At 33.5% G+C, this 15,531-nt stretch overlaps 2 protein-coding genes across 3 annotated transcripts; one reads left to right on the forward strand and one right to left on the reverse strand.

Annotated features, from left to right (window-relative positions):
• Window positions 1-1,406: 1,406 nt before the first annotated feature.
• On the forward strand, window positions 1,407-7,743 carry LOC128236918 (uncharacterized). Of its 2 annotated transcripts, XM_052952053.1 has the most exons (9): window positions 1,429-1,504; window positions 2,085-2,231; window positions 2,818-3,664; window positions 3,934-4,059; window positions 4,456-4,643; window positions 4,966-5,021; window positions 5,305-5,498; window positions 5,912-6,027; window positions 7,114-7,743. In XM_052952053.1, exons 3-9 carry the CDS (start codon window positions 2,864-2,866, stop codon window positions 7,241-7,243), a joined length of 1,611 nt encoding a protein of 536 aa, XP_052808013.1. In that variant the 5' UTR covers window positions 1,429-1,504; window positions 2,085-2,231; window positions 2,818-2,863; the 3' UTR covers window positions 7,244-7,743. The 2 variants fall into 2 exon arrangements, with proteins under 2 accessions (XP_052808014.1, XP_052808013.1); XM_052952054.1 differs by lacking the exon at window positions 2,085-2,231 and having other exon boundaries at window positions 1,407-1,504.
• A 1,062-nt stretch (window positions 7,744-8,805) lies between these two features.
• Window positions 8,806-15,102, reverse strand: LOC128239153 (uncharacterized). The gene is made up of 4 exons (XM_052955650.1): window positions 14,252-15,102; window positions 13,658-13,754; window positions 13,263-13,395; window positions 8,806-12,143 (listed from the first exon to the last, which is right to left on the reverse strand). The coding sequence occupies exons 2-4, from the start codon at window positions 13,698-13,700 to the stop codon at window positions 11,945-11,947; spliced, it is 375 nt and encodes a 124-aa protein (XP_052811610.1). The 5' UTR covers window positions 13,701-13,754; window positions 14,252-15,102; the 3' UTR covers window positions 8,806-11,944.
• Window positions 15,103-15,531: the final 429 nt, after the last annotated feature.

A 15,531-nucleotide genomic window follows, 5' to 3' on the forward strand; every position in this document is an offset into this window, starting at 1 on the left:
AACGATTTATAACTATTTATTATGTTTTCCCTTTTTATTTTCTCAATTCGCTTGTAGTTTATGACTATGATACATGTTTTTGTTGATTTTATCATAAACTGAAGTGATCACACTTTAATGCGTATAGTTCTTTTTTGTACAAACAAATACTACTTTTATATTTATCTATTTTTAAAATCAATATAATTCTTATACAATTAGCCACCTCATCATGAACCTTGTTGTATTGCTTATTAACCGTAAATCAGTATATATTGAAATAATTATGTATATTAACCAAAATCATAACTCATAACCTTAAAAGGCTTTATATATTATACCTTAACATTGACAACATTCTTAAATTTGTTATACAGTTGTAACACATTCCCACATTATTTATAATATATAATTATATAAATAGTCTATTAATGATTCTTATGTTATAATTGCCACATGCCATGTTTTGCTTCTACATGTATGTACATATTGTTGTAACGATGAGCATATTTATGCTTAAGTGGAATAAACGTTCTGTTCTGTTTTACATTGGTTTACCTCGGGTACATTGCTCCAATAAACATTAACGACCTTACATGAATGTCCGTAACTTAAGACTGTGATGCCTAAATCCTCGTGGTTCATTGCCTAGGGCCTATTACAGAAGCTTATAGACGACAGCGAATCGTCGACTTCCGGTTCGTGACAGTCCGCGGTCAGGCACATTGACACAACTATTCAATTGGTAATTGTCTTCCAGTAATCGATAGGTTGATTTCAGTGTGAAATCAAGCCACTGACCAATATATCATTTGATGACTATTTTGCACATGAATAAAGTCATGTAAACAAAAGCACTCAACGTGCGTATAGGGGCGGCGACTGCAGCGACGACTTTTTAAACATTGAATATTATTTTACTGTTTTCATTAAATCCAGCTATTGCAATATGCAAATTTTAATTGAAAATGAAAATAGTATAGTATTGGAGAAAAAATATGTAATATAAATAAATGTTAATGGGTACTTAAAACTTTTATGAACTTAAATTACTTTTTTTTTGGCTTTCTCCATAAAAGTCTTGTGATTTTTTAATAGCGCATACAAGAGGTTAAAACACCCCGTCTGTATATGTGGTGTTTAACTACCTGTATGTTCATTTCATCTGCTGTATTTTCTTTCTTACCGTTTGTGTTTTTCATGTTAGCACTGTTGTTTGCAATTTTCTATATATTTGTCACGTGTCCATAACTAATGGCCATGCCTTTATGAATAAATCTTGAAACAGTGAGTCTTACGTCGAAGTTATAACCATCATTTAGCAGTATTTAATGTAACCAGACATATAAATCATATCCGTGCTTAACCATGCCTTATTATTTCTGGTGGTTAGTAACCGTCAAGAAATTATTCACTGCCATTCGACTTATCGCCCCTTATTATCGTCATGGAAATCGCAAAACAATATGGCTGCGCCCATAACATAAATAAATAATATACTTCCCTATGAAATACCATTAATTTGGTAATGCCAATTGATTGTTCGCTCTTTAATTCTGGATACGACAGTAGTTAAAGCCAATAATGTCTGATACCTTAGGAAATTCTGTCTTACTTTGATTTTACACCAATATCAAACTATTTAAAAGAAAAAACCTTTCATCCAGGGTCATTTGTTGGCCATTTACACAATAAAATCTTTTAAAGAACTGTTCACTGTGCTTATTGATTGAACAGGATTTTGTTTGAAAAAAACAAAATTGTTAAGCTTTAAACTTGCATAGTAGTATTCTTATTTGTTTTCTTAAGTGGACAATTCAAAACTACATTGGTATGTTATTATCAAGGCTTTCCTCTGATTGTTATTCACCCCGGCACTGAGTTTTGCCTCACTGCAGTGCTAAATTACACTAGTCTGTCTAGACCTGAGGCAATTGTTTATTTGTCTGTGAAAGTATCTTGGATATCCTGTCTTTGTTTCCCCATTGTAAATTTCATTTATTATTGTAAATTTGTCACAATGACCTTACATTATTATAGATTTTCACCTGATATCAACTGCAATAAACATTTATATTTTTGTCTGTATCTGTTCAAAAATGTAGAAGAGTCACTTCTGGCATGTACCTTCGGAGGGACGGGTTCTAGTAGTGCTGTTCAGGAGCCTGTTTAAAGCCCTCAACAACACTGTCTTCCCATAAACTGTGGTTCCAATAAACAAGTGTTTCCCTCAAAAAAGAATGTTTATACTGGTCAGTGTGAAAGTTATATGGACATGTGTTATTAGAAGCAAGTGTATCTATTATATATAAGGAGTTAAATAATCATTGTATCAACTGCCCGCACCATAGGCAGCTGAGTTCCAAAGTGCTAAGGCCTAAAAAAATAATATATTTGGCTCGGGTTACCCGACTCTACCTACGGTAAAGGCGCCGACCCTACCGTTTTTATAGTCAGTTTGAAAAAAAAAAATGAAAAACTAAAAAAAAATCAAAAAAAAAATCTTTTTTTTAATTGCTTTTCAATATGTAGTTTAAAACCTTAAATGCTTATACAGAAAATAACTTTAACACCATTCTCCAATGATGAAAATAACATTCTTATATAAAGCCTAATAATAAGAAAAAAAATAAAATAATAAAAAGCCTACCTACCCTACCTATTTTTGAAAAGGATGTAACCCTAACCAAACATTTATTTTTTTTAGGCCTAAGCATTTCTGTCTGCCTTTGTATTGTACATGCACTTGTTTAGGATGAAGCGTGTGTGATTTAACCATGTGTAGAAAAGTCCATCATATTTGCATGATTATCATAATATCAATATCTTTCTTTTCAGGTAAACTCATGGACAATCTGCTGATGTGAAGAATTCAGAAATCAACATGACGGCTTACAAGTTCACCTCCCAACGTCAGCTGCGAGATGTGCTGAACAATGTGGAGCGTGTACAGAAAGCCAACATTGATGAATACTCTTGGGGTCACCTGAATGAGAAAAAACTTTATAAAGCACCTTACAATGACACACATGGCAGGTTTTGGAAGTCATCAAAAAAGAAGAAATCATCAGTGAAAGACAAAGATCTTATTCCTGGACTTAAGACAATTTCTTCAAAACATAAAAGTGATAATGGGTCAAAGATGAAGGAGGTTTTGTATGACTTCAGTATTGGGACAATGGGAGGTGTTCCCTTCCCCTCTCCTGTTAAATCAACCACACTGCCTAAAAAGGAGAAAGTAGAGGAATTCAGGAAAGAAACAACTGACATGAGTAGAGTAACAGAGGAAAGCAGAGTGAGCAGGAGTTTCCGCAAGGACACAGCTTCAGCTAAGTCTCTGTATTCTGAGCTGGATGATGGGATTCTTGTGGAGCAAATGCCAAACCAGGAAATGATGGTCACCCCACCAAGACAGATACAGAACCAATACCTGCCTAGGAAAATGAATCCTAGTGATCCTAATTATGATGTCATGCAGGACTTGACACAGACGCTAGATATTGATGGTTATTTAACAGCCAAGCATACATTTTTGCCATCATTTACTACAGGAATTACAAAGACTGATCAGTTTAATAAGCTTAAAGAATTTGAGACTGTTGTACTGCGAAAACAAGACACGCGTGAACAGAAGGTGCTGTCTGGAATGAAGGCTGTGCAGCATCTGGAGAAAAGACTAGAAGAGGTTATAAATCTTTCAAGAAAATTTCATATTTGTTACCTGGATTTATTAGTATTTATAAGTGATCATGTTAGATACATGATCACAAATATCAAATGCAATGAAATAAATTGATTAAAATATAATTGATAATGTATAAATTTATGACAGAAGGTGATGGTAGAGTTGGTCCTTGCTTTCATTCTGCTTAAATGATTCTATGAAAAAAAGTGTTGCGCAGCACAATAGTTATTTTATTGATGGCATGTAACTTGATTGTATTCTAATTTCAGGACCTTGAGATGATGAACTTGGGTGGTGTCGGCCCAAACTTCCACAAGCTGCAGGTGTACAGTAACAGTTTTGAGGATCTCATAGAGGAAACAAGCACCTTTGGATACATGCTCAAATGTATCAAGGTAGGGTTGTACTAGGTGATATTATGCAGTTAGATCTTTGGATTAAAAGGATCAGGTTATTACAGTTTTATTCTTGGGTTTAAAGACATTGTAACATGCCATGGCTGTGTTAAAAAACAAATTTTTGGACAGGTCAACAGCCTGAAAGTGCTTGGTAAAGGAATCGTATCATTGGATGTAAATGAGAAAACTCCTGTTTGAAATTTGAGGTAATGTCTAGTCTTCTATTCTCAGTCCTACTATTCTGTCATTTGTACAGACTAGTTGTAATTGACCATACCCTAGGATACATCTTCAGCTATGTATTTATAACTGTTGAACAAATTGGATATATTGCATATGGTCAAAAATTGGATTATTAAAAACATAATGGCTTCACTTTTAAATTACTTGCAGTCAGAGTATGATGGGTACATCACAAAACTGCTTGACAGTCAGACACCGCAACACAGTCGCCTGCTCCGGGACCAGGTGGAACAAATGTCGGCGCGTGGTACATCACGGCCAGCAGAGCTTGCTGAGGCCAAACAGCGTGTGGCCACGCTGGAGGAGGCTGCCACAGAGGGTATAGAGGAAAATGAGAGGTAAACTTTCTGGAAATTGTTGATATTATGGCTTTGATGTAGTTCTCAAAGAATTCATAATCCTGAGCAGGTCTTTTGCAAATGACTTAGAATTGTTGCATTATAAGGAATATTTCGTATAAAGAATAAATCACCATATTTCATGAATTTATATTAAGTATACACAATTGAGTAAAAGCATTTCTCTATCAAATAATGATGCACATTTATTTTGTTGCAAGTTACAAGGTGCTTTTGTCTGCCATTAAGCAATGCTGGCTTCAAGACAACTTATGATGAATTTGATTGACCTGTATGTTATTAAAAAGACTTTTCTTTTCAGGTTACGTGCACAAGTCGCTGAGGAGGAGGAGTGGCTAGCCAATGCCCCTGAGCCAGGTATGTAGATCAACATAGGTACATGCTTGATGATAATTATGAATATTTTGTTACGTTGCAATACATTAGTTATTTAAAATAAAATAAAAAACATTCACTTTTTTTGCAGATTGATTAGGTTGTAGATTGAAAACCTAGTGAAATAGTAATATACCATATGTTTGGTGATGATTAGATAGTTGGATTGCAAATTTCAAATCTTGCAAAACTAGTTCAAAACCCAGTGACCTTGAAAAATTCAAACAATCTACAGTATCTATGAAGTGTTCTTTTCATGATCCAGAGCCCCCATCTATCCCGATTATCAGTCACTTTGTGGATGACACTCCTGTGGAACTTGCCGATGAGATTGAACATGGCAAGGCGCTCATTCTTGAGAAATTGGACGCTCTAACAGAGCTGAGGAGAAAACTTCGCCTTGAATACGTGCCTCTGACCGTCTGTACACATCTGGAGCAGTGTATCAAGGAGACTCAGGTACATGACCAACTACTCAAGGGGTTTAGGTTATAATTGTCTAATTATTATTTTTTTTAAATCTTGTATATTATGTTTCTGAACTTCTAAAATGTAAGTCAGGAGATTATCCATCAAGCATATTACTGTGATATTTCAACTCTCAGAATGTTCCTTATTTTGACAAGCAATATTTAATTTCCTTCTGCCATTCATAAAAATTATTTATATCATCTTCCATTTCCTTCTTAATTTCATGTTTTGATTTTCAGCCATTCATTTTCATTATATTTGACATTGCAATAAACTTAATGAGTTTAAACTAACTCAATTTTTACATACTAGTAGTTGAAGTAGCCCATTAATAATAAAACAACTCATAACATATTAATTTCTTCATTTATAAGTCAATATTTCCGTCTGTTTCATTGTAGATCGAGGTACAGAAGCTGTTGAAGCAGAATGAGTATTTTGAGCGAAGTAACAACGAGATGGAGACCGAACTGCGTGACTCCATCCAGGATGCAGACACCAGTGAACGGGATGCAAGGTTTGTGTATTTTGAAGTTAAATTCCATCGACAAGGCTCCAAATTCCTGTATGGGGCTGATTAATGTAATGTCATCAGAAAAAAATGTGTCCTTTTGAAGAAAACAGAACATTTTCAGTTTTTCAATTTTGTGCAGGCATTTACTTCTATTATTTTGAAATGAATTTAAAGGTTTCTTTATTATTCAATTAAATCCTAATCAGGATTCTTTCTCCATAGGATGACTTTCACCACAGTATTCATTTTTGCTGATAGCAATAAATATCTTTTGTTTTATTAACTCGTAAATTGAACTGACATTTACTCATTTGACCATAACTTTTGATAACTACCCGGGACCGGTAATGCCCGATAAAGCCGCAAGAATTTGTTTTCTATATAGGGGTTTTAAAAAATATGCATTGATTGTTTATCTCTTTAAAATTTAACTGAGAGTGTTGAATATATTACCATGAGGAAGTTTTATGTTTTTGTATTAATATATACATGTGAAACATGACATAAATTTATAAAAAAATTGTTTGTTGTCTCATCCACAGCTTATTTCCAATGATTATTACGAGTTTTACAGAGTTGTAAGGTGATTATTATGATGAGCCAGATGATGTTATTGTTGAGTTTATTTGTGAACAAATCTTGTTGTTTGTTACTTTTAATTTCAATTTTACTGTGATGGTTTTGCCTGACCAGTTTGTCACAGTTTTATTTAATTTATACACTGATGCAACCTTTATATACTTGTATAAACTGGATACTGAAGATGTATTTTATTAGCCAGTGTTTTAAATAATTTCACGCTAAAATAAAAGGTTATGGACTGACCATAAACTATTAACGTTTATGTATAAAAAAGTTCCATTTTTAATGCAGAGTATATATTTAAATTATGAAGGGTTTAGCTTAATAATTAATTCGTCTTGAATGCCCTTTTTTAAACTCTATAACATGGGCTATTTATATGCAATTTCCTTTTTGGCCATGTTTTAAGAATCAGTCCTTTTTTCTCAAATTTGAAGCTACTTCTTACACTGTCATTCCCAGTGCTATCTGTATAAATAAAAGGCTTGATTTTGTTTTCCACTACAGGCGTATTTGGAAGAAGGTGAACTCACTGAAGGGCCTGCCACGTGTAAACCTGTCCCGGAACGAGGGTGCAGTGGATGACAGTGATGACGAGGAAGATGATGAGACCAAGTGGAACTGGTACATCTCCTAGGCAAACATCACTGTAGTTACCGTTGTTTTCTTGTGCATCAATAATATATTATCAAAAAGGGTTATTTGCCTTGATAATAAATATGGTATGAGATGTCAGTTCCTTGTGTTTGAAGCTTATGCCAGTTACCCTGCAATATAATTGTTAATGGGTGAAGTGTCAAGAGTGAAATATAATTGATGTGTGAATACCTTTAACTTTGTTATTATTATCTCGCGTTGCTACAGAGAGATAACTTTTATATGGTTTTGTTACATTTTGATGTTTGCATACTGTGTTTTTTATTTAGCAAATAACATCTGCATTCACTATTGTAAAGTGAGAGCACATTTTTAAATGTCAGATTTAAAAATTGTCAACTCCTACATTGTGTATTAATGTTTGGTAACACATACACTTTACATGAAGGAGCTTCTGTGTTATGATGTTTCTGTGATATATTCATTTGTATTTGTTCACATTGTTTTGAATTACAGAGGAAGTAAATATGCTAGAATGAAGTTTTTTTTATCACATCCTCTTCCTACCTCCCAATATCATAGTAGACCATTTAGTCACATGCCAAGTGGAGCATTTATGACCTTTAGAAGAATGTGCACGATTTGGTACATAGTAGTGGCTCAGGACAGATGAATGCTAGCTTTTTATTTTCATTAAACGGAAATAACTCTTGTGCTACTTATCTGATCCAGATGAATATTGTGAGTGCACTTTGATTAACCTTGACAGAAGTTTCATCAATTTCTGTTAAGTAAAAACTGTGGATGGACGGCAATAGGAGATATCAAGTTCATATAAATTGGATTTCTTAGATTTTAACTCAATTATGACCTTGACCATCATCTCAATGTGGTCAGTATTTGCAGCAAAATATCTTCAAATCTAAGCGGAACATACCGTAGTTACAACTGGCAAGTTGTCTACATTATATACAGCATTTAACCGTTAAGTGTGACCATGACTAATGCAGTACCAGGGTTCCATAATTTTATGTGCCCTTCACAAGGTGGAAATTTGTGTTTTACACAAATATATGTGTTATATATATGTCAATATATATGTCAAAGGAGAACCGATACTCTGCACAATACAGTCACAGACTGCCATATCCCTCGCCAAATTCATAGTATATTTTATGAATCATAGGGGGCTGAAGAAATTTGATAATTGGTCACCTAAGGAATATTTCTGTGAAATTATTTTGAAATTTGGTCAATGGTTTCTGAAAAGAAGATTTTCCATTTAAATATATAGTGGTAACTAGCATCCCAACTTGTAACCATGTTTTGATTTTATGAATCAACACAGGAATTAGACAGAGGGTCACCATAGAAACATTTCTGTAAAACTATTTCGAAGTTTTCCATATAGACATATAGTGTAAAGTAGCCCTTGCCCCTGGCTGCCATGTTTTTTTTATAACGAATCAACATGGGGTGAAGGAATTTGATCGAGGGTCACCTAAGGAACATTTCTGTGAAATGAGGTCGGACAATCACCCTTTCACAATTGATCATGCTCAAAACTATGAAAAATAATAATAATAATAAAAAACACTGCTATGACTTTTTCACTTTATTAAAAGTTTTAAAAATCATTGTATATAACTACACAATAAATAACAACGAGTATTTAAACTCTTAAAAACAATAGCTTGTGTTAGTCTCTGGTTTACTAGTAGGTAAATGACTAATCTAAAGAGATTTTAATGGCAATACATAAGCAAACCAAAGAAACAACCACAATATTTCATGCATAACTGAATTATTTAAGGATTAAAATTCGACATGTTGCATTTTATTGGGGGTATGGTATGCAATGGGGCTGTTCAAAATATTTATATTTACATTCATTGAAATCTACATTTCTGCTAAAATAAATTGATTATTCAAGAGCATTTTCTCTTTTCTTTCTCTCGTTGTTCTCAACGGCGGGTAAATTAGAACAGCTGTCGTAACCTAATTTTATACGGCAATGAATGCACAGTAAAAATAGTTCCTTATTTGTATGTTTATTTTCTATCTTTTCAAGGTCAAGAATATTATAAATACTTATTATTGCATACAATGTGTGTTTTCTGTCCGTTATCGTGGTGTATTAAAACGAAAAAAAACCCAGCGTTATCGGTAGAAAACGTGCATTATTCAGTAGATTCACGTGCCGTTAATGCCTGGTTTTTTGTTTTACGTATGATGCTGAAGATGCTGTACATTTTATCAAGAACATGTTTACAAAATGTTCAGGCTTAAATAAGTTATCAAAACAAATAATGGTTAAAGTAGGACTGAATAGGTAATTAATTGATTACCCAATAGTTATTGTGTTTAAATAATCCCAGTAATCCAGTCAATTTTCAAAAAAAACAACACTTTCAAAACGAATGAACACTGCAAATGTGGCGTCGAAACAAAATGCAGCTGCCGAGTTATGTTGCGGCCCGAATCGAGCTTAATGTAAAACTTTTTCAATGACATCACTCAAGACGTCATACAAGCACCTGTTATAGAGGTTATTTAAACTGTTTTTGCATTTTCGTGACATTTAGCAGTATTTTTAAACACAAACGTTTGTTCAACTGTTCCATCCATCATGAAATTATCTACATTAAAATCAATCAAATAATCGTTGCTTATTTTGTTTTAACTGCTTTACTGCAGATTACAGTTTTGCATGTTGCCAATAATTGTACTACGATTTCATTAAAAAAAATAGTTCCGTAGTAAATATGCCCCGCACCTTGGTATTATTGTGCCCAATGACAGGACAGAAGTATCGAACAAACGCACGCGATATCGATGGGAAATGCCATTGCACTTTATACAGAAATAAAGTGCAATTGATAAACAACAACCATCGTTGAGGAATGAAGTGTGAATGTAAATATTTAGTACTGGTAATCATTAACAGCAAAACTCCCAAGTTATATTTGGATGGTTCGAGCACAAGTATTACTGCTGTGAGTTGGGACCTTTAATAATGCCTTCTTTATAATTCCGGAGAAATATGAGATAGTTATGTTTACCCTTTTTTCCAAAATAAGAATAAAGCAAATCGATGCAAATACCCGTCCATTATCTCAATCAATCATGGGGAATAACTCAAGTATTTTAATCCCCCCCAGCCACCCCTAGAAAAAGACCTTTTAACCCATACAAAATTGTTGCTTCCTGGTTGAATTCATTCATAATCATTTCGTTACATACTATGCAAAATCTGTTCTGCGAATTACTATCATATTCTTATTTTTTTTACTTCAGTGTGTTATATCAATGATACTGTACAAACAGTAAATGCGTAGGCTTTGATTTCAGTTAGATGAATCCTGAAATTCTGGTAATACCAAATAAGTAATTCTGAAACCCCCACTTGAAAGGCAACCGCTCATATCAAGTCAACCGACACTAAATGAAGAAAATATATGACATTAGTGCCTAGTACAACCAGTACACATATAGTTACATAACTAATAGAATACAAAATGAAATATATCTTAGTTTTCTAGAATATTTCAGTACTGGTTAAACAAGTGAATGAATGAAGCTCTAACTCTAACTACATTTTCACACTAAAAGTTCTGTGTATAAATGATACAGTGTGTCCGTTTAAAACAACAGCAAAATAACATCAAGCAGGTCAAACACTGTAACGTAAGAATCACTAAAAATTAACAAACACCTAGATGCATATTTTTTTATAAAATTCTTAGGCATGGTAAAATCTGGGTTCATATTAATAAAGCAACTTAAAAATTATCTTATAGCTGCACCCTCACTGATTGACAGTTTTGACATTCTTTGTATTTTTTTGTGTCTCTGAATCAGCTCAATCATGGCATCAGTGCCTCCTATTCAGTCATATAAGAACACTCACAATAGAACAGATCCAGATTTGTTCGAAAATCGGCTGAAAACTTCCAATTTTCTTAAACGCTTTTAGTGACAGTCACAAAACATCATCTCAATATCATCATACTTTTCTAAACAACTCGGATCCATCATATGTTTAGAAATGATGAGGAACTATAGATGTTGTACTTTTATTTGGCATTATAGGAATAACTGAGATGTAATTTTGAAAATTGTGATGGTTTTTAATGGTCGCAAAGACTTTAAATGGTAATGCTCACCTGTTTTCGAGTTTTTGCGTGGACAAAGTTTATACAATACTATTAATGGTGACCTTTACTTCCATGTATACAGTAAAACTTAAGCTACATGTGGAACGATTTAAGTTGATGAAATTGTCAATTTTGAGGAAAAGATAAAAACCTTAACTTCAGATGTTTTGTGAATATGACCCCAGAAACTCGATATAAAATTATGTTGAAAGATATATGAGATTTGTATATATTACAAAGATGATCTAAATTAAATTATTTTCATCTTAAAATCAATATTTAGTAGTGATTTAAATCAACATTTAATAGATACATGTTTTTTGCACTGCATGGCACATACTAGAAAAATACAGAAAAACTTAATATCAATTTCAGGCAGACCCATTAAACATATATACCCTAAAGTTTATACCCTAATTTGTCCCTACCTAACTAAGCAATCACAGCATTAAAAGAAATCAGCAAACACTTAACAACAATTTTTTTTTACCAAAGACCACTTATCAGCATAATTAATTAAAAATAAGATCACAATTTTGATAACAAATTTTAACATAAAAACAGTCCTATCCATACATGAGTCATTATTCCTTGCTGGCCTTCTCCTCAAGTATGGTTTCTATCTTTCCTAAGAGGCCAGAGTGATGCTGCTCTGGGATGTGGATGCTAGCGTCGCCCTCGAATGCTGGCAGCTCGGTGGGCACGTGCACATGGACATCGCCAGAGTGTTTCTGTATAAAGAACTCGGTGTACTTCTTCCTCTCTTCATCATCTAACACATAACTGAAACAAGAGACATTTGTCAAACATTATGCCCCCTGAGTGAGGTGTTCTAAAAACCCCATACATTGATAATTGACCTTTAACAGATCTACGAAACAATAGGGGGCATCTACTGGTCAGGAGCAGCCTTCCACTGAATTTTATTGGTTTTGGGTCAAAAGTTCTCCAGTTATGGGGGTATTGTTCTCCAGTCTCTTGTATCTCACTCTGTTTCTTCAAGTGTTTTAATGTTTGGATTTGTCTGCGAATTGCTAACTTTTATCTTAGTCACTTATGGCCTTTGAAAACACAGTTTAAGTTGGATGGCTTCACAGCAGGGTCAAGCCATAATGCAGGCGCGAGCAGACCTTAATAAACTCAAATAAACAATACATGTCACACATTACGTTTCAGACCATCTTTTAATACGTGAAGGTCATAACTGTTGTGATAGCACAAAAGTCAATTTCAGGAAATACTGCCGACCGAAGGGATGAATATTGTTTCCTACTTGTATGTTTATTTTATAGTTCCTGTAGAATATCTCATTTGCCAGTGTTATACATGTTGGCTTTGTATGGCCAAATTTATTACATAGGTTACCAAAGAGATTCAAGTTCAAACAATTGGTTCAGATTAATTGCAGATCAGAATTTATTGATTGCAGACCTTTCATTTCGGTAGCACTAGTCACAAAACATGTTGACTTATTAGAGATCTTATTGTCTCCATACGATACAAATAGGGGAGGATCAAGGGCAATGTTTTGCATGAGAAAAGGTCATTGTTTTGTTAGAAACAAACATATCTTAAAACATGATTGCCAGAAAAAGACATTTCTTTTTTAATTTTAAACTGATCAGCAACTTTTAAAGGTCGAAGTTAAATAATTTGGTCAAGAGTCAGATCTTTCAAGGGTTTTGTTGTATAGAAACTAGTTCAAATGAGTGTTTGAGGGCCATCTTAGCCCTGTTGGTTTCTAAAGGAAGTAATTTTTCATCATTTAAATGTTCTGCTATATTATATATATATATATGAGTAAGTAAGTAGTAGTAATGATGTTGTTTAATACAACTTATCAACAATTACGAATTTAGTTGGCATACTTTTCTCCTTAAACTTAGCCTGTAATGTACTCACTAGTAATTTGTGAACCTGCTACCCTGGATGAGCTGTGCAGACGCGTTGGTAAAATGACAGGAGAAGAGCAGTAGGTTCCTAGGCTTAACTTTGATGGCAAATCTCATGAAAAGGCACGAGTAGAAAAACAAAGCTGAAATTGTAAAGATAACATATAAAAACAAAGCTAAAATTTTAAAGATTACATATCAATTGTTAACATTGAAATGACTTAAATTTAGGTCCTCTATTAACATGTATTCTGAATGATTAAGTAATGTACCGGTACAGCAAATAGTCTAACAGTGGCTAAAGCAATGAATGCCTGTAATTTCCTAGAGCTCTGCATTGGTCATGAAATACTTTCACAATCCCCCAGTCATATTGACATAATTTTCGGGCATTAAAATGCCTACCTGTGGTCATCTTGCCACTGATCTTCTCTGGGTCCTTGTTCATGTCAGCGATGGCAGCCAGTGGGAGACCCCAGTTGGCAATTGGACCCCAAAAATGCTGCAACAGTAGGGAAAGTTGTGATACACTTTGAACAATCATGCAGGAAAAAAAATGAATGTACAAGTATGTCCAATCATTCAACAAGACATTTTTAAGTTAACACCAAATTACTTTAACCAGCTTAGATATCAAGGAGCTATTCACTTATATATATATATATATATATGAGTCAAGTACTAGACCCCAGTAAAATCAAAGAAATTTCTATCTAATTCCACACTATCAAAATAATTCTAAAATGTCAACTTATTAACATCGATGTAAAATTACAAGAAACAAAAAATAAACCATGACGAATAGTAATTTCAGTCTTCTTGACATTGATGGAAATCTGACTGTCATGGAAAAGTAATAAAAGTAATGGTAAAATGGGACCAAAATATTTCCGCCCACGATAGTGCAAATTTAGGGCCTGCAATTATAAAATAAATATATTTGTTTAAGTACCCTGGCATACAGTACTGCATCAATTAATTAAAAGAATATATACTTACTGTACTACATGGACAAAATCAGGGTAGACAGCACACAGGAACACACAGCAGATTTATGAAAAAAATGTGTAGAATTGACTTTATACTGTTAAGTGTTACTATTCTGTTTAAAAAAACACAGCATCAGCACGGTTTTCTGTAACAATAGTTCCATGATCATCTAAAAAATGATGCTCCATTTTGTTAAAAGTTGGCAAGTGTTAAAAAACAAGACCATTTTCGCAACAGTTTGTACTAATGGTACGTTAAACTGCTTGAAGGCAGTGCATGTTTTTCACACCTTATCATACCACTGACAAAAAATATTTCAACAGTGCACAGCTTTGCTTCTTTAGATGCATGTTTAATTATTGTTAAATACAAAATAATATTGGATAATTTTAATCGTACAATATTTTTTTTTAACTAATAAACGTGTTGCGATACACCGTATATGGTAATCATGATCTTCAAATGCCGTTTTAACATGTGCAAACTCTATGGTGATGACGCGAGTGACATCCCTATCTACATAAATCTAAACAAACTAGTTTTTGCACCATTTACTCCTCTGAAGAGCCAATTTTGGCCTGAAATCAACCTCAGAAAAAATGTCCAAAGCTTGTTACTGTTACTTGACACAGGCATTTTTTTATATCGAGATCTGAGGGAAAAAAGTGTGTCTTATAACCAGACATTTACAATAGTATCATCAGGATCATTTCAAACAGTTAAAGCTAGAATCAGTATGTGTGATACTATAGTCATGCTATTTGGAACAGTTAACTCAAACCGTTTTTATCATAACCAAAGAATGTAACAACAAGACACAAACATAATAAATGCACATCAGTTGCAAAACGATGCACATCGCATCAGGTTTAGATATCTCAGCATTTTATCCATGTAAAAGCATATTTAATAGTTGTCAACCTTCAATAACCTGTTATATTGAAAATTTCAAAAAAATATCTTGATTTCATAAAACTCTTCACAAAAACATTATATGTATTTACTATAAACAATTATATCATCACCACCATTGTAATGAAAGTGACATCCTTTCATAAAATGAACTCTAGATCTTGTCTAGATATTTACCGCATTACAAAAAAATCTTACCACAAGTAACATTAGCGACATTGATTTAGGACAGCCACTATCGATTGAATACAGCTGTACTGACATGACATTGTCAGCCATGATTTGTACTTGATTATTATTTCATCACTAGTATCAAACACATGACATACTTTCCCACAAAATTGTATTTGTCAACACCAGAGCAAAGGGATACTTAT

Source organism: Mya arenaria, chromosome 6, assembly GCF_026914265.1.
Source record: "Mya arenaria isolate MELC-2E11 chromosome 6, ASM2691426v1".
NCBI lineage: Eukaryota > Metazoa > Mollusca > Bivalvia > Myida > Myidae > Mya > Mya arenaria.